General features: G+C 40.5%; 1 protein-coding gene across 11 annotated transcripts in view; it reads left to right on the plus strand.

Moving 5' to 3' along the window:
• The window catches only part of ARID1B (AT-rich interaction domain 1B), a 376,686-nt gene that overhangs the window by 111,437 nt on the left and 249,645 nt on the right, over positions 1-15,604 (plus strand). For all 11 annotated transcript variants that reach the window (XM_036223077.1, XM_036223066.1, XM_036223086.1 and 8 more), the window contains exon 3: positions 4,172-4,321. In XM_036223077.1, the coding sequence (XP_036078970.1) occupies positions 4,172-4,321 (150 nt within the window). The remainder of the gene's footprint in view (positions 1-4,171; positions 4,322-15,604) is intronic.

The following is a 15,604-nucleotide window of genomic DNA, read 5'->3' on the forward strand; positions in this document are numbered from 1 at the left end:
TTTCTGTGCATTAATAATTTGCCAGAGAACTGGCATTGAAGTCCTTCCTGTCTGAGATTTACCAATCTAGAGGAAATTTAGAAAGCCGTAATGAAGTCTTCAGCTCAGTGCTGTCCCAGGTGAAAGTTCTGGCGCAGGTGAAGGCGCCTGGCCTAGGCTTCCGGCGTGGGTCTATGGAGCAAAGTCTTGGCTGGGCCTCTTTAAATAAAGCCGCAGAGCCGGTGTGGCTCTCTCCACCCTCTCCTGGGGCTTCCTCCCGCCTCCTCCGTTCCAGGGAAGGGCTGGTGACGGCGGCGGCGGTGGACCGTGAGATATGGTGGAGGTGACATTTTTATTTTAGAATTTTATATTATGAAATAATTTAGGCATGCAGAAAAATACAGAAACAAATATAATGGGCACTTGTGTAACTACACCAGAATTACAGGTGTTACCATTGCCATATTTGCTTCATCTCTTTTTTAAAAAAAGGAAAAAATGCGAGGCTGAAGCTCTACATCATCTTTCCCCCTCTCCCCTCCCCAGAGTGTCATGTATTTCCTTTTCAGTGCCTGCTTTTGTACTTTTACTATGTTATAACAATGTATACTATTTTATTTATTAAAACTTATGCAAATGGTATCACACTGCATTAACCTTTTATGCTTTCTTTTGAAACTCAGCATTATATCCCTTAGATTTGATATGAGTCCTACTCCCGCCTTATTAATCACTGTGTAGAAATCCATTGTATGACTATAGCAGAGTCTAGTTTTTACACTTACCTACTGTGTTAGAGTTCGATGGTGCCCTCTTTCTGGCTCTATAAACAGCACTACATTGAACATCCTTCTGGGGACACCTGTGTTTCGTGGCTGTGTGCTTACAAGGGAAGTCGCTGGGTCATAAGGCAGTGCACCTTTAAACAGTGGGGAAACTGCTTTCTAAAACTTCTTTAGAAATAAAAAGGAGGAGAAGATAAACCTCGATAGTTTCTTCATTGTTGAAATATGAGCAAAAAGTTTAGGACAAGGTATATAAACAGGGCCTTGATTTCCGTACATTTAACGTGCTGCAGAGAGAGATGTGAAAATTAACACTCAGACCCTTGAAAGGCATCGTAGCCCGAACTCTCAGCACTTGGTTTCTGGCACGGAGCACCCATAACTCTTGGTAAAGTTGCACTTGCATCAAACAATCTGGTAATCTTGTTTACCCTGAATCTGATTGAGAACTGAGAGATAAACAAGAAGTCTCTCAGTAGCCGAAACCGATCTTAAAAAACTCGAGGCAACAAAAGTGCTTGTGCCTCCTCGCGGACTGGTCCCCCGGGCCTTCATCATCTTAGCAGCGCAGTGGGCTTCTCAGTCCTCAGCAGAGCCCATCGAGGCTCGAGGGTGATGAACAGTGGCTGAGTGCCTTGGCGGCCTGTGAGAGGACCACACGGTGAGACCGGACGTGTCCTCCGGGCGTGTGCAGACAGCTCGCGGCAGTGGCTCTGGGGCCGACAGTGTGTCGAGGGCTCAGCTTGTCAATTTATGTTTCTCATATTAATGATGATTTGGTTTAAAATTTCAGAAAATCATATAATAGGTCTTTGAAAGCCTTGCATCTAAATTGATTAAAACAAAAACAGTATCAATCGTGAAAAAATTAGACTTTAGTTCCAGACAGCTGAGGTATTATATTTAAAATTGATTTTTAAAGGTAAAATTTGGGAAATAATGAATACTTTAGAGCTAACACTATAACTCGTAGTTTAATATAGTTTATATTAACATAGTTTAATAAGTAATAGTAGCGTTCTTGTAGAATTTCAAGTAGGAGTGTTATATTGCTGACTATAATGTTAATACAAATTAATAGATAAGGCAGCCCCATTTCACAGATGGAGATGTAGGACAGACATCATTATGAGATTAACCATACTCATACAGCTGAGGTACATTAGGACTTGGATTTAGATTTTATACATGTCTAACCGGAGAGTCTCAGGCTGACCTGGAGTTCGTCACCTCTGCTCCGTCGTGGCTCCCAGGCGAGGACAGTGGGCTGGATGACGAGCACTGGGCCGGGCTGTGCTTCGTTATGAGTTATTTCATTCTAGGCTCATGGAGCAGTTGAGGTGCTAGTTAGGAGGGCACCGAATGAATGAGACCCTAGATCTAAAAGCGAACGGGGTTTTAATTGTGGAAGGCAGCGATAAAGTCTGCCAGGCAGGTGTGCTTCACTGTCTCCCCCCTGAAGGTTGCCGTGCTCTGCAGATGGTTGCTCTGGCTCCACTGAGGATTCGCTTACGCTCTCGCCCGCCCCACCTGCCTCTCAGTCTGCCTCCTCTGCACCCTGACCTGCCCCAGACTCTTCAGAGCCGAGGGAGATAGCTAAGGATTCTGGTGCATTTGGGCTTGCTCTCATGTTCGTCGTCTCTGTTGTCGTCTTCCATAGGAACCCCCTCCCCAAACAACACTTCCATATTGTGTGCAAGGGTTTCCGTACACCAGAAAGTCAACATATTAAAGTGCAATTCAGAGGGGAGTTGCTGGCTCTGTTGACTGAGCTTTACAGTCATTTTAACGCTGGCAAAAGTGTTATCCTAACTGCTTCAAATCAAACTGCAAAGATGCTTGTGTGAAATATAGTATTAGATATCAAATCAAACATATGGGTGTTGAACGGAGGGATATGTGTTGTGGTAGTATGGTATTCTAGCATGTGGAGTTGTATTTTATGGAAATTCTTTGGCTTGGCTTATGGCTGGGACATACATTCATTATGAGATATCAAGCTGTAAAATAAATAAAAGCAAAGAATTCAACTGTGCTGTTAAATGGTTTTCAGTACAAACTTGTCTGCTCTCCTAACTAAGGGTCTGTGTGATGACAGATACTTGTGATCCATTGTGGCCAAATATTTTGTGATCATTGCTTATTATAGGTCTTGAAAATAATCTCAGTTGGGTCAAAAAGAATATGAACTTTATAAGTTTCTGCATTTTTTCCTTCATTGTGTGTTTTATGAATTGCTGTGCTAATTGGACTTAGAGGCAAAGTAATATCTTCCTTCTTTTACCGTTTTCTTTTTTTCTTCATTTAATATCCTATACTCAATTTATTTTTAAAGCGTGTATCTGGAACTAATCACCGAATTAAGTGTGTGGGCTTCTGGGGTTCGATCAAGTTCTCGGAGTTCTCAGGGGGACCATATTGTGGTATTACCAGAGTGACTTCACCATTCTAGTCTCTAGAGTGCTTTTTGCCATCCTGGTATCTTGTTTTTCCTTTTCTTTCTTCTCTCTCCCAATTAGAAAAAAAAAAAATCAGTAGATTTCTCATTTGAAAAAAACATTAACAAGTACCATCCATGGTGTATTTACTGCATCAGGAAGAAGGACTTGCCTTTGAACAATGATTTCAAGGATTTTTAGCTCATGTGAATTAGAGATGGAAAAGGCTCATTTTAGACTATATTTTTGTCTATATGCTTGGTTTTTGCAGTGCAGTACACTTTGCTTTACATTATTATCTGTTTAATCAACTAGTAAAATACTATCCTTGTATTAGATATGAATATTTCTCTTTCAAGAACTCATATTCATGGTTATATTATTTGATAGTCACAGTATTATCTTCTAAAAATACTTCTTTTGATTGTAAAGCAATGCGGTTCCTTTTTCGCAAAAATTGTCAATGGAATTGCTGGTATGGAATGTGCTAAAAATGTAATTGGGAAGTTCTGACCTCAGTTGAAATAAACTTGCGTCCTGTACATGCACCCAGACCACAGGCCTCCTACAAAATATTAGTGAGTGACCTTGGGCCGTTGGAGTGCGTTTTCATTTTGAGTGTTGTATCAGTGTGGATTGACATGGTGCTGCTTTGACTTTCTTCGCAGAGGCTATTTTTTAATGTCAGTATTAGGAGCTTTTTTTCTCTCCGCTGGATTTTTATGTGGTTATCAATATCTGATAAAATGTTATTTTTTTTTTAAGTAAAGTCAGATTATCTTTTGACTTAATTGATAGTACGTGAACAGAAGGCAGTGCGTCAGTTTTCGTAAGGGAGACAACATTGAAAATACTGAATTCGGTTGCTTGGCAAAGAAGCCACTTCGCGTCGCTGAATGGAAACCATATCTGAATTCATTGAATTGCACTTTCTGACTTTCTCGCTTTCTTTGCCTGGCTTTTTGACAGATGCCACCTCAGTATGGACAGCAAGGTGTGAGCGGTTACTGCCAGCAGGGCCAGCAGCCTTATTACAACCAGCAGCCACAGCCTCCGCACCTCCCTCCGCAGGCCCAGTACCTGCCACCCCAGTCCCAGCAGAGGTACCAGCCGCAGCAGGTGAGCTCCGCTCTGCCCCGCAGCCCTCTGTTCTGTCCTCGAGTCGGTGTTCGAAGGCTTCGAGACATCTTCTTGTGCCATTTTGAAAATGCTGTTCTCATTGGGAAAAACATGTACTTTGAGAAAAATGCAAAACTATAACCTAAACTGTTTGTTTATGGATGGATGTTTGAGATTGAAGGGTGGGAAGAATGACTAGTTTAATAGCTTCTTACACTACCAAGTAGTGATAGAAAATGTCAGTCCTTTCATATTCTTTGTCATTTGTGTTCTGAATCTTTCAAGAAAGTGCTCTGTCACTTTGAGGCATATTCAGGAAAACGGTTTTATTGATCATTTAATCTTGCTAGTTGGCACATTCATGATATTTTTATCTTGAGCTTTTTCTTTTTTTTGGATTTTGTTTTAATGCCGAGTGCCACTATATCAAGACTTTGTTGCCTTTGGCAGTGTTATTTTTCTTAAACTAGCTTATAAACAGATAATCACTTCAATTACACTATATTAAAATACTAAAGGGAATCATATTCTTTATATCAAACAGTTTCTGCTTTAAATTAGTCTCATTAAATAACTCTTGTAGGTTATTGGGCTATATATTTCAGCTTACATGACTTACAGAAAAGTAGGACATGTGTAGTTGGTAATATGATTCAATTTCATCTTGTTTTAGGAACTGTCATTGAATGATATTGAAAGGCGTTGTGACTAGGGACTCTTACCTTGAATCCAAATGGAACTTTCATAGCACCTCCAGTCATAAGCATCATCATGTGAAGTTTCATTTTAGGTTTTCCTCTGCTTTCTGTTTTGTGACTTGGGCTGATGAAGAGGTAGGAAGACCACGACATTGACGATTCAGTTCTTTAAGTGCTTCTTAGACATTTTGAAGAGATTGTTGATGTTAAGTAAAACATATAAATATATGAAGCTTAATGTTACCAGTTCTGCTGATTTCTTAAATATTATCTTGAGATCATTGGAGTCTTTTCACATGGGACTTTTAATTAAGAGTTCTAAAGGGAGTTTATGACTTTAAACAAACATGTTAAATCCTGTCTTTTGCATATGTTTTCAAAATTTTGATATTATATAAAGGACTTTATAGAGGTAAGAATGTACATTATTTCTGAGTTATTTGGTCTAGTCTTGTTAAAATGTGGGAAAATCAAAACACCTTTCTCATTTCTTTTTAAGTGAGAGAGACCGGTGTCTGGGTTTGTGATATGTAATTATAGGCTTTTCAAGAGCTTTTGGAGCTTTATTGAACTTCTCTGTAGACATAGAATGTTTTGTTGTGTGATCGAAATTTAAGGATTAAATAGAGAGATTACACTATTCATTTTACTTTAGTGTGCTAAGATGAATCTCTGATTATAAAACCAATTTGATTAAGGATTCTGAGTGCCTATCATTTCCTTCAAAACCAAGCTCAAAATTTACTTCCTTTATGAAGCAGTCACTGATGACTTCTACCACAATTAGTTATTTAATATCCTTCACATTTAAATATTTAAAGCATACTACAGGTAAAATCTTAGTTTAATGAATAGTATTTTAATGGGCTTAGTTTAGGTCTGTTCTATGATTTGATTGATACGACCGTGATTTTATTGATTTGAATGCAATAAATTATATGGCAGGAAATACTATATAACCATAATTTTTAACATAAGTATTTTTTTTTTTTTGTATATTCTGTGGAAAACCAAACATTCTTCAAAGTATGTTGGAAATATTTTCTTGTTCCCTAACTATAAAATGTCTGTTTTTTAAGTTTCATGAAACTCCTGCGGAACAAAATCTGGAAGCTGGGAGACTTTTTAGGTAACTTAATCCGAGGGTCTGGTTTGTTGTTTAGGGAGTTAGGTGTTCAGATTGATTTAGAAACAAGATCTTGCATTTTAGATATAGAATAATTCTCCCTAGTCTATTCCAAAACAGAGTAAAAGACAGCCAGTAGAATATTTTCAAAATCAAGCTGAATTTTAAGAAGAATTTGTAATACTGATTTCACATACATTTAAAACCCAAAGAAACTCAACTATATTTAATGTAGCGTAGTTTTTTATAACAGACAAAACATTCCTTTCTGCAGAGTTTCCTTTTGTTTCTTGACATAGATTTTATATAAGACAGTTAATCAGCACATCCGTGTGTCTTTTGTCAATGTGATTGATACAGAAGGTAATTTAAGGCTTCCATTAATATATCTCACTTTGTGTCCTTAACATTTTTAAATGTCTAATGTTTTGAATAATCAATACATTCATATGTTTCAAAAATTAAAGAGTACAAGGAAAGGAATAGGTGAGTCTTCCAGCACAGTTCTCCTGCCTGATTCACCACTCACCTGACCCTTTGCCAGAAACCACTTTATCAGTTTAGTGTGTGTCTTTCTGGAGTTTGTTTATACAAAGAAGCAAAATACCGTATATTAATCTTTGCCCAAATGGTGCCGCACTACAACATGCGTGCACGCTTCTGTTCTTGTCACCCCTCCCCCACGCATGTATTTTTGTAGATCTTCCCAAAGGAGTACATAAAGCAGTTCTTCACCATACTTTTCTTCCATTTTATGGACATACCATAACATATTTAACCAGTTATATTTTGGTGGGCATTTAGATTTTTTTTTAGTTACTTGCAGTTTAAGTGATACTGCCATGATAATTTTTGAATATGTGCCATTTCATAAGTGTGCACTCGTATGTGTAGGATAAAGTCTTGGAAGTGACACTACAGTATTGACATGTATACGCAGTTATGATCTCGCTAAATACTGCCAGGTGGTTTCTCGTAGGGGTTGGACCAGTTTGCATCCCCGCCGCCGATGTGCCCCAGTACCTGTTTCCTTACATTTTTGCCAGTTGCATGGTTTTATGACGCTTCTGGATTTTTGCCAATCTGATAATGTAGTTTCAATTTGCATTTATCTTGTTACGAGTAATGGTTGAACATCTTACATATTTAAAAGTATCTGTGTTTCCTTTTTTTTTCTTAGACTGTAAACTCATATCTTTTTATCTTGAAATTTTGTTTAGTTGTTGGTCTTTTAAAAATTGATTCATAAAACTGTATATTAGGGAGACTGGACCTTTGGTGATTTTTGAGTTGCTAACTCATTTCGTCATTTGTCTTTTGACATTAATTATGGTATATTTTTTGTTCGGTCAGGCAGAGGGACTGTCAAATAAAATTTTTCAGTCAGTTATTTTCTTTTATGATCTTTTGATTTTATTTTTAGTGGTAGTACAAGCCTTCATACTTCAAAGTTACAAAAGAACTGTTCCATGTTATTTTATAGTACTTTCATAGAATTTCTTTTTACATCTGACTCATTCTGATCTACAGAGGGAGGTACGATCCCCCTTAATTGTCGTTTCCTAGCTGGCCGCTTGGTTGTTTAAGTACCTTTCCTCGTGCAGGTTGTTTTATTAGGGCCCTCCAGAGGACCGAAATCAGTAGGATGTGCACATGTGTACACATCCCATCTGGGCATGCACATGTGATTGGTAAGGAAAAAGAAATTTATTTTACGGGATTGGCTCCCATAATTATGGAGGCTGGCAAGCCCACAGTCTGCAGTGTGCGCTGTGGGAGAGCCAGAGTGGCAGTGCTTGTCCAAAGGCTGGCGGGCTGGAGAACCAGGAGGGCCTGAGTGAAGATGGCGTCCAAGCGCAGTCTGCTGGAGAACTCTCCCTTGCTTGGGGTAGCTGGTCGTTTTGGACTATGGAGGCCTTCCCCTCGAAACCTCCATTATGGAGAGCGGTCTGCTTTATTTAAAGTCACTGATTTAAATGTTAATTCCACCTCCAGACACTCCAAGATGACACATAAAATTAACCGTTACAGTCGTCTTTTCCCAAATGACTGGACTGCAGATGCCACTTTTATTAGTTGCTGAATTCTCTTAGGTGTGATGCGTGGGTTATTCTGGGATTTTCGTTCTTTTTTTATTGTCCTTCTCTTAGTGCACCCACCAGTACCGCACTGTTATTTATCCTTCTTTAGCGTCTGGTAGGGTTGGTACATATTCATTAGTCTTCTTTTTAGGGTTTTTCTTGACTATTTGTGTTTGCTTATTTTTTCACATAAACTTTTAATTTCTCACTGTGCTTTTTCCTAAGAATTTTGTCTTTTTTGTCGTTATTATAATGTAGTATTTTTTTCATTATATCTTTTTCTGTGAAACGGATAATACTTACAAAAGAATGACGGTAGGTAGGACAGACAGAAGCGTACCACATTTGAACAGTGTCTGCCGCGGGGAAGCCGCTGACCAGGACCAGGACCAGGACCTCGCTTGTAGTAAACACGTTGGCTTCGTCATGCTTGCATTGTGCCGGCTGGGAGCCTCGGGCCCCGCGGGAAAATGGGGCTGGGACGTGTGCTGGGCGGCTCTGAGAGGGATTGGGGATTAGGGATTATGTCCCCAGTACTGCTCCTGTTCAAAGGCGGGGTCCGTGACCTTCCCTTTGAGGGGAGAAGCCTCTAAATGGGTCCAGCCCCAGCCTTGGCAGTGACGTCAGCCGCCTTCCAGCGCGGGCCGCAGAGGCATTGTGCGGAAGACAAGCCCTCCGCTGTGCACTCTGTCCAGATTCCTCACCCACAAAATCTGTGAGCATGACACATGCTGGTGGCTCTAGGCCACTGAGTTTGGGTGTTTTGTTACACATCGTTACTGACCAACGTGGTTTGAATACTTCACAGGCGATGCCGTGAGCGTAACATCAGGGTCAACATAATGTTTCCTTGTCCCACAACAGCGTTGTTAAGATTGATCAGCGGATTCAGGTGCTGATGGCCTCCGGGACCACTTTAAATGGAATTTTCTTCGTGAGGTTTTGCAGACCACACCAGTAAGTGTTAACTTTGACCAGAAACCCTGGTGATGGTTAGCCCTGTGGTTGCCAATTCTCAGAGGAGCTGTTTTTAAAATTCCTTCTGCTTCTGAGTGTTACACGTTCAGAACTGGTATTTCTCTTTTCCTCTTGAATGGGCTCTCATGCTCTCAAGCGATGGGCGTGGCCCTTCTCAGGCCCGCACGTGTGGGGCAGGGGTGCGCCGCGCGTGGGGGTGGGGCGCATCCGAGGGGTGCCGTGTCTCCCTTCTCTCCCCTTTGGCAGCCCCCGCGCTTCTCCTTTACCCTGCTCGCTGTGCAGTGGGCGGCGGAAGGTGAAAGTCCATAGCAGGAGCAGCTCCTGTTGCTCTGACTTCCACGTTCCTGATCTACTTTCTGTATGTTTCCGGTTTTACTCACATTCACACCAAGTCTGTGATCCATTTAAAAGGCATTTATTTAATCCAGTATTTTAGACCTTTCAGTCAGTAGACAGAGTATCTGATCTGCCATGCTGCTGGAACCTGGGCTCTCTTAATATTTTCCAGTTGTTAATTTGCCATGCCTTATGTAGTTTGAAACATATAAACGTTAATATAATAGGTCATTTAGAACATACATTCCCATTTTATAATGGAACTTTTCTAATGCTTTCTTTATTCTTTCGAAATAAAATTCATACATAGTTACCTACACAAAATTTCAAACAAGTCAGAATAATGCATTAACCGTATATATAATAAAATATTGAATATTTAATTAAATGTTCAGACACGATTACATTAGAAGACTTGTGAAATAGATGTTTGCATATATACATATATATATATGTATATATGTAGGATTACTGTGAACTTGACAGCTACAAAATGAGACTGATACAAGAACGTCATATTAGCAACTCATGTCATAAGCAGGGTTGTCAGTGGTGACATCATCGTTTAGAGTAGTGGGCAACTCTTGGTCAAAGACCGAACAAAACAAAATACAACCTTCCCTCAATACACATGGTATTTTCATTCCTGGAAAATTCAGTATATAATAAAATTATTTTAAGACGGCTTTGTTCTCATGCACAAAATGAAATTGGGTTCTAGACTCAGACTTATTAGCATTTTGTATTGTTTTGTTTAAATCTAACTGAATGTTGGGATTTTTGAAAGTAGTGTGAGACATGTTTATACGTTTGGTCAGTCACTCTCACGTGTCGTAGGACAGTCTCGCGTTCCTGCCTTATACCCACTGTTTCATTGCATTTTCTTGTGTCAACTAACTACCCCCTTGAAATCTTGTCAACGCATTTAACTTATGCGCTTCCTAATTTTTTGAAATGAAATTCATATCTACTATGAGTTACCTATTACATATATATAAAATTTAAAAGTAATATCAGTAGACTGCCCTAAATGTATTGGGAAGGACAACAAGTAATTTACAGTAAAATATTGCAAATGTCTACAGTTAGAAGACTGGCAAAATAGTCAGAGACTTGCCACCCACGTGTGTAATTCCACGAACTCCACAAATGAGTGATGTAGATACGTTGTTGCATGAACAACTCAAAATCGTGAGCAAGATTTGAATCCATGGGAATTACCTTACAACAGTAAATATGTAAAATGAAAATACAGAGCTTTTAAAATAACACGCCCACAGAGTTGTTTAGCAGAAAATATAAGTTACCCCAAAATATGGAAATAGCCTAAATTTTTAAATAAAAGTTCATACATGGGAAAATCCAGTAAGAATGTTATCTGTACTATTAAAACTTTCTTTTTTTTTTTTTTTTGCCTTTATTGCATTTTCTCAATTACAATAAACATGTAATGTATATAATATTTTAACATATCGGGTAAAGGATGCCAGGTTAACTAATGATAAAATATAAGAAATTCCCAGTTCCAGCAGTATAGTGCAGCAGCCCCCAGCCTTTTTGGCGCCAGAGACCAGTGCCCCTGCGAGCATCTGGTGCCCGAGGGCCGAGGCGGAGCTGACATGGTGATGCCGGCCCCTTCTTTGCCGCCTCTTCTTTCAGACCCATTCTGTCTCCAGCTTCTGTTCAGAATCTCAGTGTGTATTATTAGTTCTTTTGCTTCCTCCTTGGGTCAAGGCGTACTGGTCTCTCACTTGCACTGTTCCAGTGGCTCCTAATTGGCCTTTCCATGCCCCGGTCCACTACAGGTGTTCAGCAGCCAGACGCCTTAGAGTGGCTCCTGCTCTGTGCCCATCGGGCACCTCCCCCCACCCCCTCCTCGATGTTTCTCAGACGTCACGTGCGCTTCGCAGGGCGTTTGTACTTACCGTTCCCTCTCCCTGGAATGCTCTTCTCCCAGGAGTCTGCAGGACTTGCCCTTGGAAGTCTTCAAACAAAGACTTACTTCCTTGAGGTCTTCACCCCGGGACGCCTTCCCCGATAGAAAACACAGCTCTTCGCACTGCGCAAGACACGCAGCCCTGTCTTCCAGCGCTCTGACTCCACTGTGCTTTCGTTTTCTCCGTGGCCCCAGTCGCTGGGTGACCAATTACACGCTTGTTGTTTTCTTGTCCCTGGCTCCGCCTATTAGAATATAAGCGTCATGAGAGGAAGAGCTTTTTGTCATCGTCGTCTCCAGTACCAAGACCAAGGCTTGGTTTCAAGTAGCAAGATGAAACCTGCCACCCTCCTGCTCCGTCCCACCTAGATCGTGAGCCGTCCCTTCACCCGGGGTCACCACGCTGTGCGCGCTACCTACCCGCTAGTCACTCAGCAGCCGTGGTGGCGATCAGAGTGACTGCTGTGCTCAGAGTGCAAGAGTGGTGATGCCGGCAGCTCACACGTGACAAGGAGAAGGCGCGAAGTGCTTTCTCTAAGCGACAAGGGGAATGTAGTATACTATGTTTTGAGAAACATCTGCATAACTTTTATTGTTATAATTTTTAAAATTATTATTGTTAATCTCTTACTGTGACTAATTTACAAATTTAACTTTATCCTAGGTACGTATGTATGCATAGGAAAAACGTAGCATATATAGAGGGCTTGGTACCATCCAGAATTTCAGGCTTTCACTGGGGGTCTTTAAGGTACCCCCATGGATGGGGGGGCGGGGTGACTATGTTTGGTACATAGTAAGCAAACTTTACAGTGTTGAAGAAGATAGACGTTTACTGCTGGCTATTTAGATTTTATAATTTCTTTTGATACTGCAGACAGTGCTTTGTTAAACAACTTATAGGTGACACTTTTGTGCGTTATGTGTGCATGTTATGTGTGATCCCACACACGAAAATGCTACTATCCTCTAGAAGCTCCCCAATGGAATTTCTGGGCAATAAAACAGGTACATTTTAAAGACTTAGTATATGTTTCCACATTCTTCTCCAGAGGTTTTAACAAATGATAGCCCCAACCAGCTCACTTAAATACATTTTAATATTTTCCAAAGGTTCATATTTTGTTATGTTATTTTTAATAAGGATTCTACGTAATTGATTTTTGCGCCCCAACAATGTTAAACCTCACACAATTCTGAATTATAGACTCTCCCTAATGTGGTCCTGCAGTCGTTGATTGCACAGATAACAGAAATTTGATTTCATAAAGGAAGGAGTACATAGTTGAGCATTTATAGTTTTTGATTTACTGTGGACTCACAGGCTCCTTAAGTATCACAGTTTCTTGTTGTTTGCTTCATTACCATTTGTTTCTCTTCTCCACTGCTGATCTTAGGGGACAAAAATAGCACTACGGGATAAGAATCGGCCTGGCTTATTCTTCCTGCTATAGTACAGCAGGGAAATGCACTGTCTATTCATCAAGCATTTTATTTACTCAGCACCCTGACATTTTCGTCTTTAAAAAAGTATTAGTTTTTTAGGATTTTAAAGCAAAGAATAGCTATTTGAAGAAGTTGTTTCCATTTTAAAGTGTTTTTGCATCCTAGCTCACTTACTCAAACTGTTTTACCAAGAATTTAATATTTTTGTACAGTAGGAAAAACCTTTAATGCTGTAAGTTTTTATTTTTTGTTTTCGTTTCCACTTGCCTTCCATTTCACCAGTTCTGGGTCATAAAGTATTATGTGCAGATCTGTTTCCTGTTCACTGTCCCCTCTTAGTGAACTCTCATTACCTTCCTCTCTCCTCCTTATACCTCTAGATTCATAATCTTTTTCCTTTTACCTCTGATTCCTGTTCTGCTTTGGATCCACTCTCATGAGATGCTGGAGAAGAGATCCCGTTTTCTCCTGCGGCTCACATTTCTCCAGGACCTTCTCCCACTGCCTCCTAACGGATGCAGCTGTTAGGTGTGAAGGGCAGTGTTCCAGGAATCAGGGGACCTGACGGGAGTTGCCTGGTGTGAGACCAGACTGTTAACGCCCTCTGCATCGACAGCGGCCGATTCGGCCCCGCTGCCGGCCCGCGACAGTCGGCCGCCTTGCAGAACCATCGCGCTCTCTCCATTTCTTGAAATCGCGCTGTTGTTTTCACAGCCAGAAAACTCTTTCTTTCGTAAGAGAAGATTTGTAGGAGGTGACTCCATACACACGGGCCTGAGTTTATTTAAGAAGGAAAGATATCAGGATGGATTTTTTAAAAAGCCCTGGCGTAAAGCGGCAAGAGAATTGCAAACTTTGCCTTTTTAGGTTTAGTTTTTTTTTTTTTTTTATTCCAGCTGATAGAGTTATCTCAGATTCTGAGAGAAATATTGGGTATTATGAGTGCATACTTTTCAAGGTATGACTTTATCTTTTTATTCTTTGAGCCTTAGGTTTACTGGAAAAATTGCAGAAGACAGAACGGTTAGAGAAAGCAAACTGTAACCATTTATTGAACCTCTTTGTGCTTGGAACTGTTTTATATGGTGGGAACCCTGTGATTAATAAGGCATTGTGTCTGACCTGAAGGAATTCCCAGTCTAATAGACAGGTTGACACGGGCAGGTAATGACACAACAGTGGGAGAGGTGGGTATTTGCACTGTGACTGGGTGTCGCTCAGGTGTCTCGGAGGAGGTCTTGAAGGATGAGTAAGAGTTCACTGTCAGGAGAAGAAAAAAAGATCTTGGGGTAGGACCAATTCTTCGCTAGTGAAAATAGAGTTAATGCCCAACCCCGAATTATACTGAACTGGACTCTCCAAGGGTTAAATAGTCAAGGTCATTTAGAAGGAATATGTGTATCATGCTTGGACCTGGTGACATATTGCTTTTCCTCAATGATTGAACATGAAATAAAAGATAATTGTTTAATAATATTTTAAAACAGGCAATAGCAGTAGCTCGGCAGGTTACTTGTATCAACGGATCACTCGGGTGAACCAAGAAGCAACTCTGTCAACGAATTTGTGACTTGTTAGACACAGTATTTAAGTTGTAGTTTCTGAAATACTGCTTTTGTCATCTTCATGGTCAGCAGTTTCAGAAGATGTGATAAACCGAAAGCATTTGGCAAATGGGCGTTATTTGAATAGAAGGGGGTAGCACTAGAGCATATGGGTAAAATTAAACTTAATAACTTGCCACTCGAATAAGTGAGTCAAGGAGTTTAGAAGTTACATTGAGCACGTTGGTGGTGATCACTGTGGCATAGACATTTCCTTATTGCTATTGTTATTCTAATCTGTGCTTCATGTTGTTTATGTGACAGAAGGTTACTTTCTAAGCCGCTTATTATTTTGCAACTTTTGGGGAGAATTGACCGTGGAAGGCCTGTGTTAAATTGCTGAAGTGCTCATATCGTTTGTTTTATAAAATTGGTTATAAGAGCGAAGACAGGAACACTTATAGTCCATTGCCATTAACTGCTTCATATTTGGATACTAACACTGGAGTCTATTAATTAACTCGATAATAAAAACTTCCGGAACGTAGGTTGCTAACAGTTATTGTTTGTTTCAGGGGAGCTGAGTGCGAAGCCTTGGGCTGTGTGGAGTGTTCAGCCTCCACTCTTGCCGGCCTCGTTTTTGGTTGTCTCAGGCTGGGAACCATCGTGAGGAGGGAGTTTCCCTTTAAGTTGATAGAGCCATGAGCATCTAAGGAGAGACCTTCTGGCGTCTGAGCAGGCCCACTTTCAGGCCGTTTATGGTTATTGACTTGGGTATCCACTTAGCTCACTGCTCCTAGTACCCGGGCTGCAGTTGCCCCTGTGAGCTCAGAGGTGGCGTTCGGGTCTGCTGGCTCAGCCGTCTAGGGCGGGCTTGGGCTGGGGGTGGCAGGGTTTAGGAGGACATGTATGAGAAGGTGGCAACTTTCCTTTTCGACTTTTTCTTTCTTGGGAGACAACAGTATATTAAAAGCTCAGCACTGATTTCGACTATAGATACAATTTGCTGTCCTAACAGTTTCAGTTCATATAGAATGGTCACTTTTGTGTATTCGTGTTTCGCTTCTTGTTATTCCTGAAAGCTTCTTGAGGAAGTGGATAGAAAAACTAATGAAGAATGAAGAAAACATTTTGAGAA

This window comes from Rousettus aegyptiacus, unplaced genomic scaffold, assembly GCF_014176215.1.
Source record: "Rousettus aegyptiacus isolate mRouAeg1 unplaced genomic scaffold, mRouAeg1.p scaffold_m13_p_1, whole genome shotgun sequence".
Classification (NCBI taxonomy): domain Eukaryota; kingdom Metazoa; phylum Chordata; class Mammalia; order Chiroptera; family Pteropodidae; genus Rousettus; species Rousettus aegyptiacus.